The 18,147-nt window shown below is 39.1% G+C and overlaps 1 protein-coding gene across 3 annotated transcripts in view; it reads left to right on the top strand.

The window, feature by feature from the left end:
- The first annotated feature begins 267 nt into the window (after positions 1-267).
- SEPTIN11 (septin 11) overlaps positions 268-18,147 on the top strand; it is a 168,070-nt gene continuing 150,190 nt past the window's right edge. For all 3 annotated transcript variants that reach the window (XM_074228545.1, XM_074228547.1, XM_074228546.1), the window contains exon 1: positions 268-358. In XM_074228545.1, the coding sequence (XP_074084646.1) occupies positions 332-358 (27 nt within the window). In that variant the 5' untranslated portion in view covers positions 268-331. The remainder of the gene's footprint in view (positions 359-18,147) is intronic.

Below are 18,147 nucleotides of genomic sequence, written 5' to 3' on the forward strand. Positions count from 1 at the left end.
GGTTCGGAGGGAGGTGGTAGCGGCCACAGCGGGGAGGGGGCCCGGGCGGGCGGCCAGGGGCGCCCCCGCCCCGCGCCCGGCCCCCCGCCCCTGCCGCGGCCCGACGCACGCCCACCCCCCTCCAGGGGAGGCGAATGGTGCCTTCCAATGGGAGGCCATGTTGCTGTGATAAGGCGGGCGGGGCGGCGCGGGGGCGCAGACGCTTCTGAATGTGAGCGGGAGCCGCAGCCCGAGCCGCCCGGAGCCGCCCGGAGCCCGAGCCGCCGCCGCGCAGAGGCCCGAGCCCGGGAGCCGCGGGGCCCGGCCGGCCGCAGCCCAGCCCGCCGCCACCATGGCCGTGGCCGTGGGGAGACCCAGCGTGAGTGCGCCCCCGGCCCGGGGGGAGGGGAGGGGGCCTCGGGGCCGGGGGCTGCGCGCGGGCCCTGCCGCTGGCACACTGGCGCCCACGGGCGTCCCCGCCGCGGTCCCGCGTGCAGCCGCCCCTGGCCCCGAGGGGCTCGGCGCCCAGGCTCGCCTTGCACGCGTGTGCGTGTGCGATGGGGGGGGCAGAGGTGGTCTCTCGGGGAGACTTTGCCGTGTCTCCGCGCCCCCCCCACTCTGAAGCTAGCCTGGGTGGTGTGTGCATGTGTGCATGTGTGTGTTCCTGTGGGGGGCATGGGCGCCGTGGGCTTCTCCTACCCCACACCTACACGGACACACACACACACACACACACACACGCACACACACACGCCCCGACACTTCTTCGCTTTCAGAGAGATCGTAGGGAAGTGAAGACACACACAAAACACCCCTACACACATACAACACACATACAGACACCCCTACACAACACCCCTACACACACACACACCGGCACCCCTACACACATACACACACACGCGCGCGCACACAAACACAGACCCCCCCCCAACCCCCCTTCTCTCTGGTGTGGGGGAACGCTGGCCCCGGCGGGCCTAGGTAACCCAAGACAAACAGATGTCTGGATTTCTCTCCCTTTCTGGCTGCCGTGGGGCTTCGGGCCGCCGTGGGGCTCTCGGCCACTCCCGTCCCCGCTGCCTTCCCCTCCCAAAAGTTTGGGAACGCTCCCCCCCCACCCCGGCTGCGAGCTTTTCCACGCGGGCCCGATTGCCCCCGGGGGCGTGGGGGGGTGGGGCTGGCGAGGCCGAGGGAGGAGGAGGAGGAGGCTCGGGCTCCGGGCTGAGCCCCTACCCTGTTAGCTCGCTGGTGGCCCCAGGCTCCCGCCTGTGCCTGCCCCTGCAGGGGTCGCTGGGTTTTCCCCGCCAGGCCGGGAGGCTCGCATTCCGCGGCCCATGGGTTGGAGAGCCTTCTTTGGACCGAGCATCCTCCGGGTAAATGAGTCCTTGGGGCCCAGGACAGTACGGGGCTATTTTTAAGGGCGAGGTTCCCTCCTTCCCTGGGAGCCCGGCCCGGCTCGGCCTCCGTGGAAGCTGCATTTTCTTTTCATGGGAGGAAATAGGAAAGGGGAGGAGGAGTCCTTGTCTTTTCATTCAATCCAGCAGACACCATGAACGCTCTGGAAGGAAGGCGCTGGCTTAGGCGCCCTTTCTTTGATCAAATTCAGCGGTTGTGAAGCTGGCACAGACGTTGAGGAAAAGATGGGGCCAATTTGGCCTGATATCCTTCCATCTCCCCCCCCCCCCCCCCCCCCATAGGGTTAGCCTCCCAGCCACATTTAGATTCTGGAGGCTCAAGCCGGGGAGCGGAGCAATGGCTTTGATAAAGGAGGAAGATGATGTGCCTTCCTGACCGATTTCTAAACACTCAAGACTATGTTCCCAGATGAAACATAGAAACACCACTGCCCAGATGGTTCTGTGGTGGGAGGAGGGAGGGCTTGGCAGCCATAGTATCTTTAGTGCAGGTCCATGCTGTCAAAATCCTGTGGTTACTAGTTAAGGGAAATTCCAACTAGACCCATCTATTGGGCTAAATCCCTCCCTTCCAATTGTCTAGCCACCCTCATCTGGTTCCCTCAGCTGTAAAATGGACATAATAATAGCATCCACCTCTCAGCGGTGCTTTGAAGATCACAGGAGACAATATTTGTAAAAGGAAAGCCCTATATAAATGTTAACTATCATCATTAACCTTGGAATTCTTAGTAATTCAGACAATCATGATTTTGATTTTCTGGTTAAGCAGTTTTCATCTAAAACCTACCTTTTTACCTAGTCCCCTTTAAGTCTCATCTTTCTCCTTCTCCCTCTTCCCATCTTATTTCCTGGACACAAAATACATTGATTAAATTAAATCTGCTTCCTATGAAAAAAGAAAGCAATGAATAGGAATAAGTTTGTGAGTCTTTTTGTCATGATTACAATTATGATTTTGATCCTACCCCCATATGGAAAATTGGGGCAAGGGGACTGGGAAGAATTTCTACATTGCACATTTTCTAAAAATGTATCAGTTCCATTGGAACTGTGTGCAAAACCCAAGTTCTAGGGATGTGGCCAATTACACAGTATGAACATCCTGTCTGCCATCCAGATGTGAATTGTACAGTTTTTTTTTCTTTTTTATAGTGGTCTTGTTTTTCTCTATATGTCAACTGCATAGTTTGGAGCATTTAAAGATTTTGCATTTTGGGGTTGAAACTAGCTTCAAAATCTGAGCTGTCTATACTCTGACCTAAGGAGTCCATTGAAATATAGTCAAAAAACTTGATTATCTTGGAAGAGCCTGGGTGTTCAACAATTCCTTCAATGTAGTAAAATGAAACCTACTAGGTTCACTTTTGTGATCTTGGGTTGCTGTATATAGTGTGAAATTCTTAAGAGGTGTGATATCATCAGAATGTTATTCCCCCCAAATCCAGAGAATACTAATTATCTGAAATCTTAAGCATTATCAGTCCCTGTTTCTATTTTATCTTGGGTGGTGACTGCATAATGGAATTGAGGAAATTCTTAGGCAAAAATATGAGTTTTCACTAAAGTTTGTCTATATGTGATAATAATTTTCAGAATGTTGCTTTCTAAAATTTTGCTCTTGGTTAGGTTAGACCAAAAGAAAAAATTCAGGAAAAAAAAGTCTGAAAAAAAGAAAAATGAATTGTGTGGTTTATCAAAAATTTAAGAAATCTATCTTCTTGGTTGATATGCTACACAAAGTAAGCATTTTACTTACTGCTTTAAAACTGCTATCAGCAGTTATAGACAACCACAATAACTCAAAACTTCATAATATTAAATTGCAGTTTATTTTTCTTTTATTGTTGAAAGAACTTCTGTTCGCTAGGAAGATCATAAATTCTGACCCTATTCTCCAGGTCTGATTTTTTTTCTTTCCAAAGGACAATGTCTAGACAAAAAAGAAAAGAAGGAAGGAAGGAAGGATCCTGCTATGGTTGGTACATTGATTGGCATGATTGGATGGTTGATTTCTACCATCTATGTGCTTCTGTTTTGGTTCATTGAATTTCTATTCTATATATAAGACCTGAGCTTGGTAGTGTGGAGGGTACAAAGCAGACAGAGGGTAGGTGGGGGAGGGGCAGATAATTGACACAGTAATTAGAGCACCACTGCTGGAGTCGGGGAGGGCCTGAGTTCAAGTATGACTTCAGACATTAGCTTTGTGACCCCAGACAAGTCATTTAATTCTGATTGCCTCAAAAGAAAAAAAGAAAAAGAAAAGCTCTTATAAAATTTAGATAGTATAGTGGTTACTAAGTATCTGACTGTTTATAACAAATTACCAAGTTGTGATTATGCCACAATTGTTTTGGTTACACCTACAGTGTGTGATGAAAAGAAAGCATAATTTGGAGTCAAACAACCTAACTTCAAATCTTGATTCTGCTACTTACTATCAACCATAAATCTCTAACATTTTATTGAGTGAGACTGATGTTTCTTTCCTTCAGAAATCTTTCCTTCTGTAGACCTCAAACTTGCTTTTACATATTTACTTTGCATAATTGGGCTGTTCTGGTACATCTGTCATTTAATCAGGGCCCCTGGTATCTCACATCATCCCAACTAGATTATAAACACTAGAAGGGAAGGGATGATGATTTAGAAGTGAGCATACTTTAAAATTTTCTTTTTTGACAGGACTAGAAGATTGAGGTCAGAGGAATACTGTAGACATTATATATAATTGTAAGGCATCTCAGAGATCTTATGATTTCTTAGTGGCTAAGACAGAATTGCAACAGAACTAGTTGAGTGACTTGGCCCAAAGAGTAATCATTAATGAACTGATGTCAGCCTGAGAAAAAATGGTGTGCCCCCAGGGATCTGTACTTGGCCTTATTCTGCTCAGTTATTATTATATCACTGTCTTTAATGAAGGTACAGATGACCCGTTTATCAGATTTACAGGTGACATAAAGCTGAGGGGGATATCCAGCAAATTAGACAATGGAATTGGGATCCAAGATCTTAACAGGCTAGAACTATGGGTCAGAGCTAATAAGATAGCATTTAGTGTACAAATAATTGGGTTAATTTTTTAAAAAAAATCTACTTTGCAAGTATAGGATATGAAAGGTTTAAAGATCTGGGGAATAATGATTGCTGTTAAAAACTAAAGAAAACAATACAATTTAAATTTAAAATAAGAAGACCTTGGAATTTTAGTGGATGGGTATATGCTTTTAATGCTTGGCTCTTCCCCCAGTACATAGTGCAGTGACTTGCATATTGTCCCCTACAAATCTTTGCTGAGTTGACATGAGTTGAATTGATTTAGCAGAGCTACCTTTGGATTCTAGATCAAGAATTAGGAGGGACTTAAGAAACCTTCAAGTCCAATACATATATTTTCCAGTGGAGCAAACTGATGTCTTTTGGTAGAGATCTGATTTGAACTCAGGTCCTTGGGAACTAGTCCTCATTTAGGATTTAAATTTAAGGAAGATCTGAATTCAAATGTAGCCTCCAACACTAGCTCTATGACCCTGATCAAATCACTTCTGTTTCAGATTTCTTCAGCAATAAAATGGGAATGATAATAACTTATCTCCCAGGGCAATTGTGAGGACACATTTTCTGGCACATAGTAGACTTATAAATATTTGTTCCTTCCCTTCCCACTTACTGCTCCAGATGTATATGTAGGCCCTTTGTGACTCCATTTGGAGTATTCTTGAGATGAGTTAGTGGGTGGGATTTAGCATTTCTTTAGTTTTACAGATGAGGAAACAGGGCAAATAGGATGAAGTGCCTTGATCAGAGTCACACAGCTAAACAAGTGTCTGAGGCTGGATTTGAACTCAAGATGAATCTTCATGACTTCTGACCCAGCGCTGGAGGCACTATGGCTCCACCTAGCTATCTAGCTCTTGTCCTGGATTTCTGGTTTATTTCCAGTTGCCTTTTACTTTGAGCCTGATCAGCAGAGACTTTATTTTTTTCTTCAGTATAGAAATCTTTTCCATGGGTGGTCTCTGAACCCTATGTTATTCTTTCACAAATACCCCCAAACCTTCCAATTTCTAACTTTCCTCAAAAGAACTGTATGATTGTTATCTCTTTGTTCCATTATTCAAGGTCAACAGAAAATTCCCTTCCTGCCAAACAATACCCCCCATCCCCCATCCTAGTAGCCTATTCAGGCCTGTCTGACATCCTATCAGTGCAGATTAGAGTAAATTCCTGAAATAGAGTTTGAGCTGAGATGAAATGTGAAAAAGCAAAGGTATCCTTCCAAAAAGAGAATTGGCAGAGGGGCCAAGGGTCGAGTAATCCAATCTATAGCATTCGAAGTCTGATCCGGGTAGAAAGGAAGTTCTTCCAACTCAACTGACTTTAGGGAGTTTTTCGTTATCTATGTTAATGAACAAGGGCTAGAGAGAGCATTTGATGAAGGCATGAATGGCTCATTGTCATACTAGAGCAACATGTAGCAGAGTTTATTAAACTAGCATAGGTAGTGGCCCACTGCATGGCTTTGGTGTGATGCATTCTGGTGTCCTTCCTAGGCAGCACTTTCCATTTTCTTGCTATATATCTTGTATGTACATACTTATTTGCATGGTGTCCCTCCCCCCCTTTAGAACATAGACTTCTTCAGGACTGTATTTGTATTTCTTTTTATCCTCATTACTTAGCACTAGTAGGTCCTTAGGAAATCCTTGCTGTCTCACTGGTTAAAGGAACAGATAATACTATTTTCACCTTTTTGGATGCTTGAAATTCCCCTAAACTCTGGAACTTCCTGTGTTTTGAATACATTAAAGTTGTTTTTAAATTCCTAAAACACAGTCATTTCCTCTCTAACCCTATAGTTTTCTTAGGGATCATCAGACACCATACATAAATCAAACTAATTGTCATAGGAATGGTGGCATTATGTTATGAATTGCAATGTCTGGTGTTTTTCCTCACTTTTTAAAAAGTATCTATTTTCCATTTGCATATAGCTTTCCCACTTTTCCATATATATATATATGGAAATATATATATATATTATTTGAAATCTTTTTATAATGATTTTATATATATAAAATCATTATAAAAAGATTTCAAATATAGTCCCTGACTTGGAAGGTTTCTCCATCCCTGTGGGCTCACCTTCCAATTGGTAATTTCTTCCTAGAAATTCCATTTTAAGACAGGGTCCATGACCAGCATCATTTCTGGGTTCTACTCCTGAGTGACTAGATTTCTTCATGCTCATTTTGTGGGTTGCTTTTTCCTGGTTGTTGTTCTGTTGTTTCTAACCTGTTATCATACCCTGTTAGGTTTTTCTTGGCACAGATACTGGAGGGGACATTTTCCTTTTCCAGTTCATTTTACAGATGAGGAAACCAAGGCAAACCAGGTTAAATGACTTGTCCAGGGTCATACAACTACTAAGTACCCTAAACCAGATTTGAACTCAGGAAGATGAGTTTTCCTTACTCTAGGCCTGACATTCTATCTACTATACCGCCTAGCTGCCTATGTTTTTCTCATTAAAATAAATTCTTCAAGGGCAGGAACTACTTTTTTTTATTGTATTCCCAGCTTAATCACAGTGCACATAATAAGCGCTTAATAAATGCTTGTTGACTTTGCCCACAAAATAGTTACCATCTTTCTACACCTACAGTCTTACCACAACTGTACTTAGACTCATCAACATCCTTTATACATTTATCTCCCAAGAAGAAATGGACAATGTAAGATCTAGAAAAAAGCATAATAAAACATGTACTATTTATGAAACAGCCTGTTTAATGGTAACTTTGTTTCTTTTTTATAATTTTTTTTTGTCTTGTGTTGAATGTGGCCATTTTCTCAACTCACATTGGAGCTGTCAAATTGAGTCTCCAGAAGACAGATGACTAGTACTAGTTCAATTAGGGAAACTCCAAGAAGTTGAGGGTTCTAATATAGGTTCTGAGCCCCCATTGGTGTGCTCCCCATTATTAATCAATGGACTTTCTTAACTTTCACAAAAGAAGTTTACTGAGATGATGCAGCAAGAATAGTTGGTACAAGACATTCCCCCATCAACTAGGGTAAATATTGCCTTTCCTTATGCAAGGTCCTTTGGAGAACTGGATTCAAAAATTAAAAGTATAATGGTTGTAAGGCACATATGTAAAGAACACTCAGTTCTGGCTTAGCGCTTCCTGACTCATGGATTTTTTTTCCCCACTTACAAAATATCAACCCCCACGAATTGATCATGGCGGGAAACTGGCTCCCCCCAACTTTCCATATGTTGGCTTGGATTGAAACCAGAAAAAAGGGAGATCTACAAATACCTTAAAGACTGAACCAGTCCCATTACATGAGCTTTGGTGGTATTGCCAGTATCATTGATTGGAAGATAGCTTAAGGAATACAGGAATCTTTTGACTACATAAAAAAAAAAACTGGACCCTTCTTTATCACTGTTAGACAGAAATTTCCCATGCACAGATTCCAGCAGAGGAAAGATACAGGTGAGAAAAGAAGGGAGGCTGACCCAAGAATGATTTCCCTCCTGGTTTTAAGGGAACTTAATAACATACTTATTATTCATGGTTGGAATTTTAAGACCCAAGGAGAAATTCTGGTTTTGTATCTTAAGAGTCTATTGAGCATGTTGGTATCTATGACAATAGAGGGTGTAGAGTTTACCTTTTCTTTTTTTTTCTTGTTTTTTTAAAAAAATTATATAAATATTTTATTTGTTTTCCAATTATATACAATAGTAGTTTCTACTTTTTTGGTAAGGTTTTGAATTTTACACTCTTTTTTTCCCCCACCTCCCTTCCCTCTCCCCCTGCCCCCACAGAAGGCAATCTGATAATCTTTACATTGTTTCCATGCTGTACATTGATCAAAATTGAATGTGTTGAGAGAAAAAACGTATCTATCCTTGAGGAAAAAATAAAATATTAGAGATAGCAAAATTATGTAGTATATAAGATAGCTTTTTTAAAATTGAAGTTAATAGTCTTTGGTCTTTGTTTAAACTCCACAGTTCCTTCTCTGGGTACAGACAGTATTTTCTGTCACAGATCCCATAAAATTGTCCCTGATTATTGCACTGATGGAATGAGCAGTTCCATTAAGGTTGATCATCACCCCCATGTTGCTGTTTTGGTTCTATAATGTTCCTCTGATTCTGCTCATCTTACTCAGCATCAGTTCATATAAGTCTTTCCAGGTAGTTCACCCTTTCAAAGCACTTTTAAACATCTTAGCTCTGTTATCAATTTCTCTGTTCAGTAGACAAGGGAGAGAAGTTTTGTTATGACCTTATGCTTTATTTATATGTATATGCATATATATATAATATATATATATATATATGTCTCTATGTATTTGCATTTTATTAAATACATACAGGGCTAGGTGATAGGGACACAAAAATGAAAAAAAAAGATGTACCCCCTGCCTTCAGGGAGCTTGCAGGCTAGTGGAGGCATGAACTCTATTTAAAAATAAAGTCAAGAAAGTGATAGAGGGAGTACTTTGAACTTAAGGCAAATAGCAAAAGGTTTCTTGGAGGACATAGTACCTCATTTGGAACTTGAACAAGTGGAGATGTGATTGGAGTTCATTGACACACAAAAAAGTTATCACAATAGCAAAGTCAAGACTAGAACTCAAGTCCAAGAGTGTGGAGAAAGGTGTTAAGGGTGGGTTTGTATTGCAAATTCAATGGCATATTCTTAACTGCAATCTCCAAGTGTCCCTGACCTGACAGCCTTCTTTAATACTTGTTCCAGTCCAGCTTCTCTGCATTTTGAACTGAGATAGCAAGCCAATTGAACAAAAGTTCATTTGACAGCTCTTTTGCATTTGAAAACCCAATTTCTTTAAAAAAAATTGAACTTTAATGGAAATTTTACTAAAAAATCCTATTTAACAGTGACCTTTATTGCTGACTGTCCAAGGCTCCAAGATAGATACAAAGGTAATGGATATTGCAAAGTGAATCTAGAAGGGGAGGTGACTTCTGCTACTAGTTACTTAGGGAAGAAAGTTCTGGTCTTAGGAATGGGGCCATGGGAAAACACTTGGAAAGAAACTCTTTGGGAAATAGCTCCTTGAATGTCTCTGTGGACGTGGCAGTGTATTAGGACTCTCCAGCTGCTGGAAAGAATTATTTCCCTTGGGAAGTCTCCAAGCCTGATCTTTCCCAGCTTGTGTTATTTGCCTAAACTAGATAGACCCACTCCTTCCCCACCCCCCCTTTTGCTGCTCTGCTCTTTGTTCCCAGGATGGGCTAGCTCTGTCCAAGATTCAACTAGGTTAATTTTTCTAGTCCTCACTCTGGGAAGAAACTGAGGTGTCTGTATTGTGGAAGAGGTTGTCTTTGAAGTTTTGCTTAAAGTTCTCTTTTTTTTGCACTCCTCCATCTTCTCTAACAATCTAAAACCTATCCAGATCAAGTCCCCATGAAATTCTTCACTCAACCCACAGTGGGATCTCCTTCCTTAGAACTTAGATAACTCATTTCTTTTTTTTAAAATATTTTATTGTTTTCCAATTATATACAATAATAGTTTCTACCCATCACTTTTTTTAGGTTTTTTTTTTTTGCAAGGCAAATGGGGTTAAGTGGTTTACCCAAGGCCACACAACTAGGTAATTATTAAGTGTCTGAGCCCGGATTTGAACCCAGGTACTCCTGACTCCAGGGCCAGTGCTCTATCCACTGCATCACCTAGCCACCCCTACCCATCACTTTTTGTAAGGTTTTGAATTTTATAATTTTTCCCCCAGCCTCCCTTTGCTCCCCCCCCCCACAGAAGGTAATCTAATCATCTTTACATTGTTTCCATGCTATACATTGATCAAAATTGAATGTGTTGAGGAAAAAAATAAAATATTAGAGATAGCAAAATTATGTAGTGCATAAGAAAACTTTTTTTTTAAATGAAGGTAATAGTCTTTAGTCTTTCCTTCTCTGGATCCAGATGATATTCTCCATCACAGATCTCCTAAAATTGTTCCTGATTATTGCACTGATGGAATGAGTAAGTCCATTAAGGTTGATCATCACCCCCATGTTGTTGTTAGGGTGTGCAATGTTCTTCTGGTTCTGCTCAGCATCTGTTCATGCAAGTCTTTCCAGGCTTCTCTGAAATCTCCTCCCTCCTGGTTTCTAGTAGAATAACAGTGTTCCATCACATTCATATACCTCAGTTTGCTAAGCCATTCCCCAATTGATGGGCATTTACTCTTTTTTCCAATTCTTTCCTACCACAAACAGAGCTGCTATGAATAATAACTATTTCTTAGATCACTCATTTAGCAATTAATGACAGTTGACCTGTCCAGATCTATTTGCAAGCAAGGTCTAAAGATTGGACTCAATCTGGCCTCAGACCTAGCTGTGTGATCTTGGGCAAGTCACTTAACCCCATTGCCTAGCAAAAACTTAAAAGAAAAGTCATACCTAAAGTGACTTTTATTGTACTCCTTTAGGGAGTACTAGGGTAATTGTGCATAACTCTCACTGTTCTTGACTCTGGTGTCAAGTAGAATCTTGTTTTTGTCTTATTTCCCTGCTCAGTTGTACTCCTAAAGAAAGGGATCACATTGTATATACTGTGGATTCTGAGTGGATTACTTGCATTGTAAGTAGATGAATGACTTTGTCAGTTGAATTACACCTCGCTCATTAGTCCCTTTTTTTGGTGGGCACTTTACTCACTGGCTGATGACAGATATGCAGTATTTGGCACAATCATAAATTATTTTGATGGTAAACTTTCAAGGGCCCTGTTTATTCTGAATCAGTTTATATCCTTTCTTGCCCCAAACAGTGAATGGGATGGGGGAGGTGATGATACTTTTTCTCTAGTTTCCCAATATTACTTTCTGGTATTCAGACTTCTTATACCCATTTAATTTTTTATTATTATTCTGAACTTGATATACAAAGAACAGTATGAAGGAATGTTATCAAAAACCTCAATTCCCATTTCAAATAGCTTTTCATGACTTTTTAAAGTATATATTAAATTCAGCACATTAGTTTGGAAAACTGTTCTGCTTGTTTCTCACTAAATTTCCTTCTTTTATCATCTTTTCATTTTCTTAAATGTTTTGTTGACCTTCTTTTGTTTTATATCACTATCACTCTCCACAAATTATCCATACCTTCCCCCTCCCCCCCCAAACCCTTCCTTATAAAAGATACTATAGTCATATAGAATCTACTTATTGGTCACAATGGAAAATATATGTCTCGTTTTTGCACCTCAAGCCCCTCACCTCCATGTCAAGAAGTTGGTAGAATGTTTCATCACTGGAAGTCATTTTCTTGAACAGATTTCATATACTATGATTTGTTAAGCCATCTCCTAAATGATTACCCCCATCCCCTTTAGTTTGTTGTTCTTTAGTATAACCAAAAGGCTACTATAAATGTTTTGGTCCTTTCTCTTTGTCTTTTGGATATATGCCTAATAGTAGTAATACTGGGACTACTGGGATGTATACATTAGTGAATTTGTGGCATAGTTATAAATTGTTTTCCAGAATGGTTGGGTCAGTCCTCAGTTCTAACAACAGTGCATTAGTGTGTTTCTTCTTCCATTTCTTCTCCTAATAGTTGTTAATTTTACTTTTAAAAAAAAAATCATCTCTGCCTATTTAAAGGGTATGAGATAAAACCTCAGAGTTCTTTTATTTTGCATTTCTCTTATTTGGAGCTTTTCATACTGTTAATCATTTGATTTTTTCCCTATGACCAAAGGATTGCCTGTTCATATCTTTTGAAAATTGAGCCACTGAGAAATTTCTCCTTTATATTTATATTTGTTCCCTAGATACTATTTTGGATATCAGATTTTTGCCAGAGAAACTTGCTACAAAAACATTTTTCCAGTTAATAGTTTCCTTTCTAATTTTGGTTATATTATTTTTGTGTAAAAGCTTTTCAGTTTTTGTGTGAACAAAATGGCCTGCTTTATCTTCTGTGTTCCTCTCTATACTTTGGCCAAGAACTCTTTTCCTTTTCAGGGCTGTGAAAGTTATCCTCTTCTCTTCTCCTATATTTTATTTATGATGTCACTGTAACCTAATTCATATGGTATATGGTGTAAGAGCTTGATCTATACTTCATTTCTGCCAGCTTGCTTTCTACATTATCCAGCAGTTTTTGTCAAGTGAAACTATAAGTCCTTTACCCCATAGTTGTATATTCATGTTTGTAAAATAGTCTGCTACTGTTGTCCTCCACTTCTGAATCTTTCATTCCTTATCTCTCCTGATCTACTTCTCTTTTTTATCCAGCTTCAGATATTTTGAATGATTACTGCTAGAGTTTAGGGTGTGGTGTTGCTAGGTCCCCTTTCTTAACTTCTTTTTATTATTTCCTTGAAATTCTTCCTCTTTTATACTTCAGATAAATTTTATTATTTGGTCTAGCCTGGGGAGTTTAGTATGGCACTAAATAGCAAATTTAGGTAGTTTTGTCATTTTTATTATATTGAGCAGTTAATATCTCTCAAATTATTTAGATTTGTCTCTTTTTTGTAACAAGTGTTTTGTAGTTGTATTTATATAGTTCCTCTGATTGCCTGGGTAGGTTAACTCTCAATTATTTTTATACATTTTGTAGTTATTTTAAATGAAATAGCTCATTCTATCTCTTCCTGTTGTATTCTCTTGAAAATCTATAAAAAGGCCAATGATTTGCATGGACTCAATTTATATCCTACTATTCTGCTGAAGTTGTTTTTTTATTTGACTCTCTTAAGATTCTCTAAGTAAACCATTCCCATATGCAAAAATTGATCATTTTGTTTTCTCTTTGCCTGTATTTAGTTCATCAATTTATTTTTCTTGACTTACTGCTCTAACTAGCAATTCTAGTACCATTATAAAATATTGATGATAAAGGAAATATTGATTGTATATAGATAGGTAATAATTACCACATTACTGAAAAGTCTGTTCCTATGCTTTTTTGCATTTTTTAAAACAGAAATCAGTGTTGAATTTTGTCAAGGTTTTTCTTCATCTATTAATAGAATCATATGATTTAATTTTTGCCAATAATATAGCCTATTAGGCTTCTATTTTCTTAATATCAAACTGCTCCTTTATTCTGTTATTAATTTTTTAAAAATAAAATCTAACTTCATTGTTGCACCTTTTGACTGCTGTATTTTCAAGGCTGAAGATATTTTGTTTCAGAGCTTGGTTTCCAATCTTTAGTATATTGGAGATTTCTATCTCAAATATAAAAAAGGGGAGCTAATAAAAACAGGGACCTTTAATCACAACCATGAATATCTTTAATAATTGTATTTCTCCATGTTTTCTTAAGGTTTGAATTTTTGCTAGTCATAGTTTCTGCAATATAAAGGTAACGATCTCCTTCTATATGACTTTAAAAGTTTTTGGAAGATAGACTTCAAATCATAATTGAACATTTGGAAGTTAAAAATGTTAAGAAAAATAGTTTTGTACACTCAAAATGACCTTGGGGACATAAATTTGCTCCTGTCTGATAATCACAGACTTACAAAATTTGAGAGTTGGAAGTAGTTATTCAGTCCAACCCATAAACAAAATGGATCTTTTCTATAAGAAACCCAACAGATATGCTGGCAGACTTCCAACAATAGGGAGCCTGTCCCCTATGGAGACTTGCCTTCACTTTTGGCAGTGCTAATGCTAGGGATTTTTCCTGAACATTAATCCTAAATTTGTCTCCACCAAGTTGCACCAATTTCTTCAGCTTTTTTTAATCCTCTTTCATCTAATAAAATAAATCTAAATCCCTCCTCCATTTTACAACCCCTCAGATATTCAGATTCCTATACCCTTACTCCAGTCTTCCTTTTCCAGGCTAAACATTCCTCATGAGTCATAGAACAAGAGTCTTTCCCCCTCCTACTTGTCTTCTTCTGGATACTGTCCGTCTCATCTTTCTTAAACTGTAGTCCTTAGAACTGAACATAGTATTCCATATGAGGTCTGATGAGGGAGAATACATTGCAATTATCATCTCCATGTTCCTGGAAGTTGTACCCTTCTTCTTTTTAAAGAAAGATTTTATTTATTTTTGAGCTGGGATAAAAAGGTTAAATAGCCCAGATCCAAGATCTCCAAGAGATTCCATTTGCTCTATAAATTCAACTTAATCAATCTGATCATATTTTATTATCTAATTTTTACTTCATCTTCTCTATAAGAATAGAATGAAATACTTTCTCAGAAATTTTGCTAAAGTCTGGGGTCCTGTCCAAAGCTTTTCCTCATCTACTAGTTTAACAATCCTGTCAAAAAAGGAATTGAACTTAATCTGGAATGACCTGTTTTAGACAGCAATTAGGGTTCTTTATAATCACCACCTCACTTTCTAGATACTTGCTAAGCATTATTTTAATGACCCCTTCTAGAGTTTTCTTAGGAGTTAACATCAAGCTTACTGATTTGAAAAACCCAGACATTTGTACTTCTCCAGTGTTGGGGTAGCTTTCTTGTTTTCCCTGATTTTTCAAACATCATTGAAATGATCAGCAGTTCACTGGTCAGTCCTGAGAATGTAATCATTCATCCTGACCAGGTAACTTGAATTCATGAAGAACAACTGCATTCTCTCTTCCAGTCTACTTGCTTATCTTGGCTATCAGGTCCCTTTTAGTCTTTTTTGTTGTGTATCATTTCCAGTGTAAATGTCATTCTTTGCAGAGGAAGCAGAAGCTAAATAGGAAATAGCAGCTCTGCTTTCTCTCTATTGGCAGCTCTATTCAGCTCATCCTCTTTTCTAAACAAAGGTTTTTTAATCACATTTTCCTTCCACATTAGAAAAATTTCCCTTTGTTTTCAAGTAACTCATTGTTTTTCTGTTAGTGCAAGGCAATGGGGTTAAGTAGCTTGCCCAAAGCCACAAAAGCTAGGTCATTATTAAGTGTCTGAGGTCAGATTTGAACTCAGGTCCTCCTGACTCCAAGGCCTGTGCTCTATCCACTGCGCCACCTAGCCACCCCTCAAGTAACTCATTCTTGAGCATCTCTTATCTTGCCTTGGGTTTATCTTTCTGGGAAGCATTTTGACCCATGGGATTATTTTTCATTAGAAACATTGGACATCTGCTCGTCCTAAATCTTGCAGACATTTTTTTTTATCATAAACTCTAGGATGAAGTGGTCCAGGGTTCCATCATTTCTACTCCAGTAACAGTTCCTCCCTTTTGATGAGAATCAGAAAATTCTCTGAATATGATTGTGAGAGCAATTATTATATGTTTACCCCTTGGAGACTTTGTCCTTTTGTATAGCTTCACCTTGAGGTTCATGATTATCAGATTTACCTTAATTCTTCATTTTCAATTTGATCCTCAAGGGTATGCCTCTCTTTTCTCTCTTACCTGCCTTCCTACATGGAATTAGTTTGGCTTTAGTGTCTTTATAAAATACAGATACATTTTACTGAGATTAGCAGTTACACCTTCCTTGGAATGATTTTAGCTCTTTCTTAGAGCAGATATTCAACTTTATGGCTTTAATTTAATTTATTGGAATAATCCCAAGGGAGATGGAAAGACTAATAAGATATAATCCTTTCCCTCAAGGAGTTTATATAGAGAATCACATATACAAATAATGAACTCTTCTTACAAAGTGGTTGAATAAGGTAAGAAGAGAGATGAAATGGAGGGAAAGATCAAATATCACCGATCCATTTTGTAGAAAAATCAGCTTCATACAGGAAATACAATGTAAACTGGATCTTGAAGGACTGATAAGCTTCCACAACAGAGGGGGGAAGTCAAGGATAGGACACTGGCCATCTGGGCACATGAAAGGAAGAAGGAAGAAGAAGAAGGAGAAAGCAGGAAAAGGGCAGGGAATGGGGACCTCCAATACTACCTTGGAATTAGACCATTTAACAAGTTTGTCTAGGGCATCTCTTGAATGGAAGATACTTCTGTAAGTGAGGTGGTATTAGCCTTTATCCTATTTTAGTAGCTTAAATCTATTCCTCATCTCAGTAGTTTAAAAAAATCAAGAAATAGAAACTGACTCTTGAAACATGAGGAGGTTTGGTTTCAATCTAAGCTACTGCTTATTATTTGTTTCCATTCTTTTTTTTTTAAGTTTTTTGTAAGGCAAATGGGCTTAAGTGGCTTGCCCAAGGCCACGCAGCTAGGTAATTATTAAGTGTCTGGGACTGGATTTGAACCCAGGTACTCCTGACTCCAGGGCCAGTGCTTTATCCACTACACCACCTAGCCACCCCTCCATTCTTTTTTATTCTATGTTTCTGCATCTCCAGAGCACTTTTTTTAGGGGTATGGTGATGGCCCACAAGACCTTCTCTTCACCTGCATTTGGAGAACACTTTTCACCACTTTTAATTTTTAATCTTAAACTATGTCTAAAGGAAGTGACAAAAATACAAATATAAAGTTGTTTCGTATCTTGAAAGAAAGGGAGTAGGAGGAAGCCATCAATAAATTGGAAGCAGAAAAGTAGTTTCTCCATTCCTTACTCTGCAACTGGAGCCATTTTAGTTTTTCTTAGTCCTCAAATACATTTTTTGGACAGGTTATTGCTGACTTGCCCATTGGATTCTCTTGACCCTTTCAATTGCCCCAGGGATGTCCTTATGGACATTTTGGACTGCTGTATTTTTTTTTTTACTAGGGTCATATTTCAGGAGACAAAAAGTTAGTGCATGGGATGAGAGTTCTTAAAATGTTACCCCAGGTGGTATGCCCATCTGAGTAAATGGTTCTTTAAGAAGTGGGCTGCAGCTCCAAAATGGAATAGGAATTGTGTCGAGTTTATTTTGGATATTGAACTCTGTTTATGCATAATTTAAAGTTGATAAATATTAATATGATACATACTTTAGTCTTTATTGAATGCCAACAATACTGTAGATATTGAACAGACAGTATAATTTTAGATCTGAAAGGGACCTTGGAAATTATTTCAACTCTGTCATTTTACAGATGATGAACTGGAGATCCAGAGAGATACCTCAGGGTCACAAGGCTAATTAGTGGAAGAACCAGGACTGGAGTAGGATCCTATATAGGATCACCATTGGGATATTATGACTGTTACTGGAGTTAAAATTTGTAGCTCTAAGTTGTCCCTAAGAATGTCTATTTGGGAGGAGAAGGGAAAGAGGTATTGTTTGTTTGACTAAAGAGTGTAAAAGATCTCTTCATGAACCTTCTCCAGGATTCCAGTTATTTCTTGGAACTGTCTCAGTGGACTCCTTGGCTCCAAAGTTTTTGAGGTAATATGGAACATTAGAGAAGATGAAAACCCCAAAGGAACCTTGTGGCTCTACAAAGGGAAAGATTCATGAAATTAGATAGTATGATTTTAGAAAGCTTAGGTACCATACAGTCAGAGATTGAATAACTTTCTTCTCTATGTATTTTTAATTACCTTACCTTGGAATCCTCCCCCCCACCCCTGAATTTGAAAATTTCTTCTCCTTTATAAATAACCTCTAGAAAAATTATTCTTGGATTTGAAATCAATGAACTTGGGTTTGAATCTTGACTTAGCCATTTAGCTACTTGTGGGATGAAGGGGAAATCCTTCATTCTCATTTCTGTCAATTATAAAATAAGATGCTTGGACTAGATTGACCCTTAAGTTCCCTTCTAGCAATAAATCTATGTTTTATGATCTTTCCCTGACTTCTTATTTTAACTTGAGGCACTGAACCCTCTGAGCAGATCTGACTGTTCATTTACATTTCA

Source organism: Macrotis lagotis, chromosome 3 (genome assembly GCF_037893015.1).
Source record: "Macrotis lagotis isolate mMagLag1 chromosome 3, bilby.v1.9.chrom.fasta, whole genome shotgun sequence".
Lineage (NCBI taxonomy): Eukaryota > Metazoa > Chordata > Mammalia > Peramelemorphia > Peramelidae > Macrotis > Macrotis lagotis.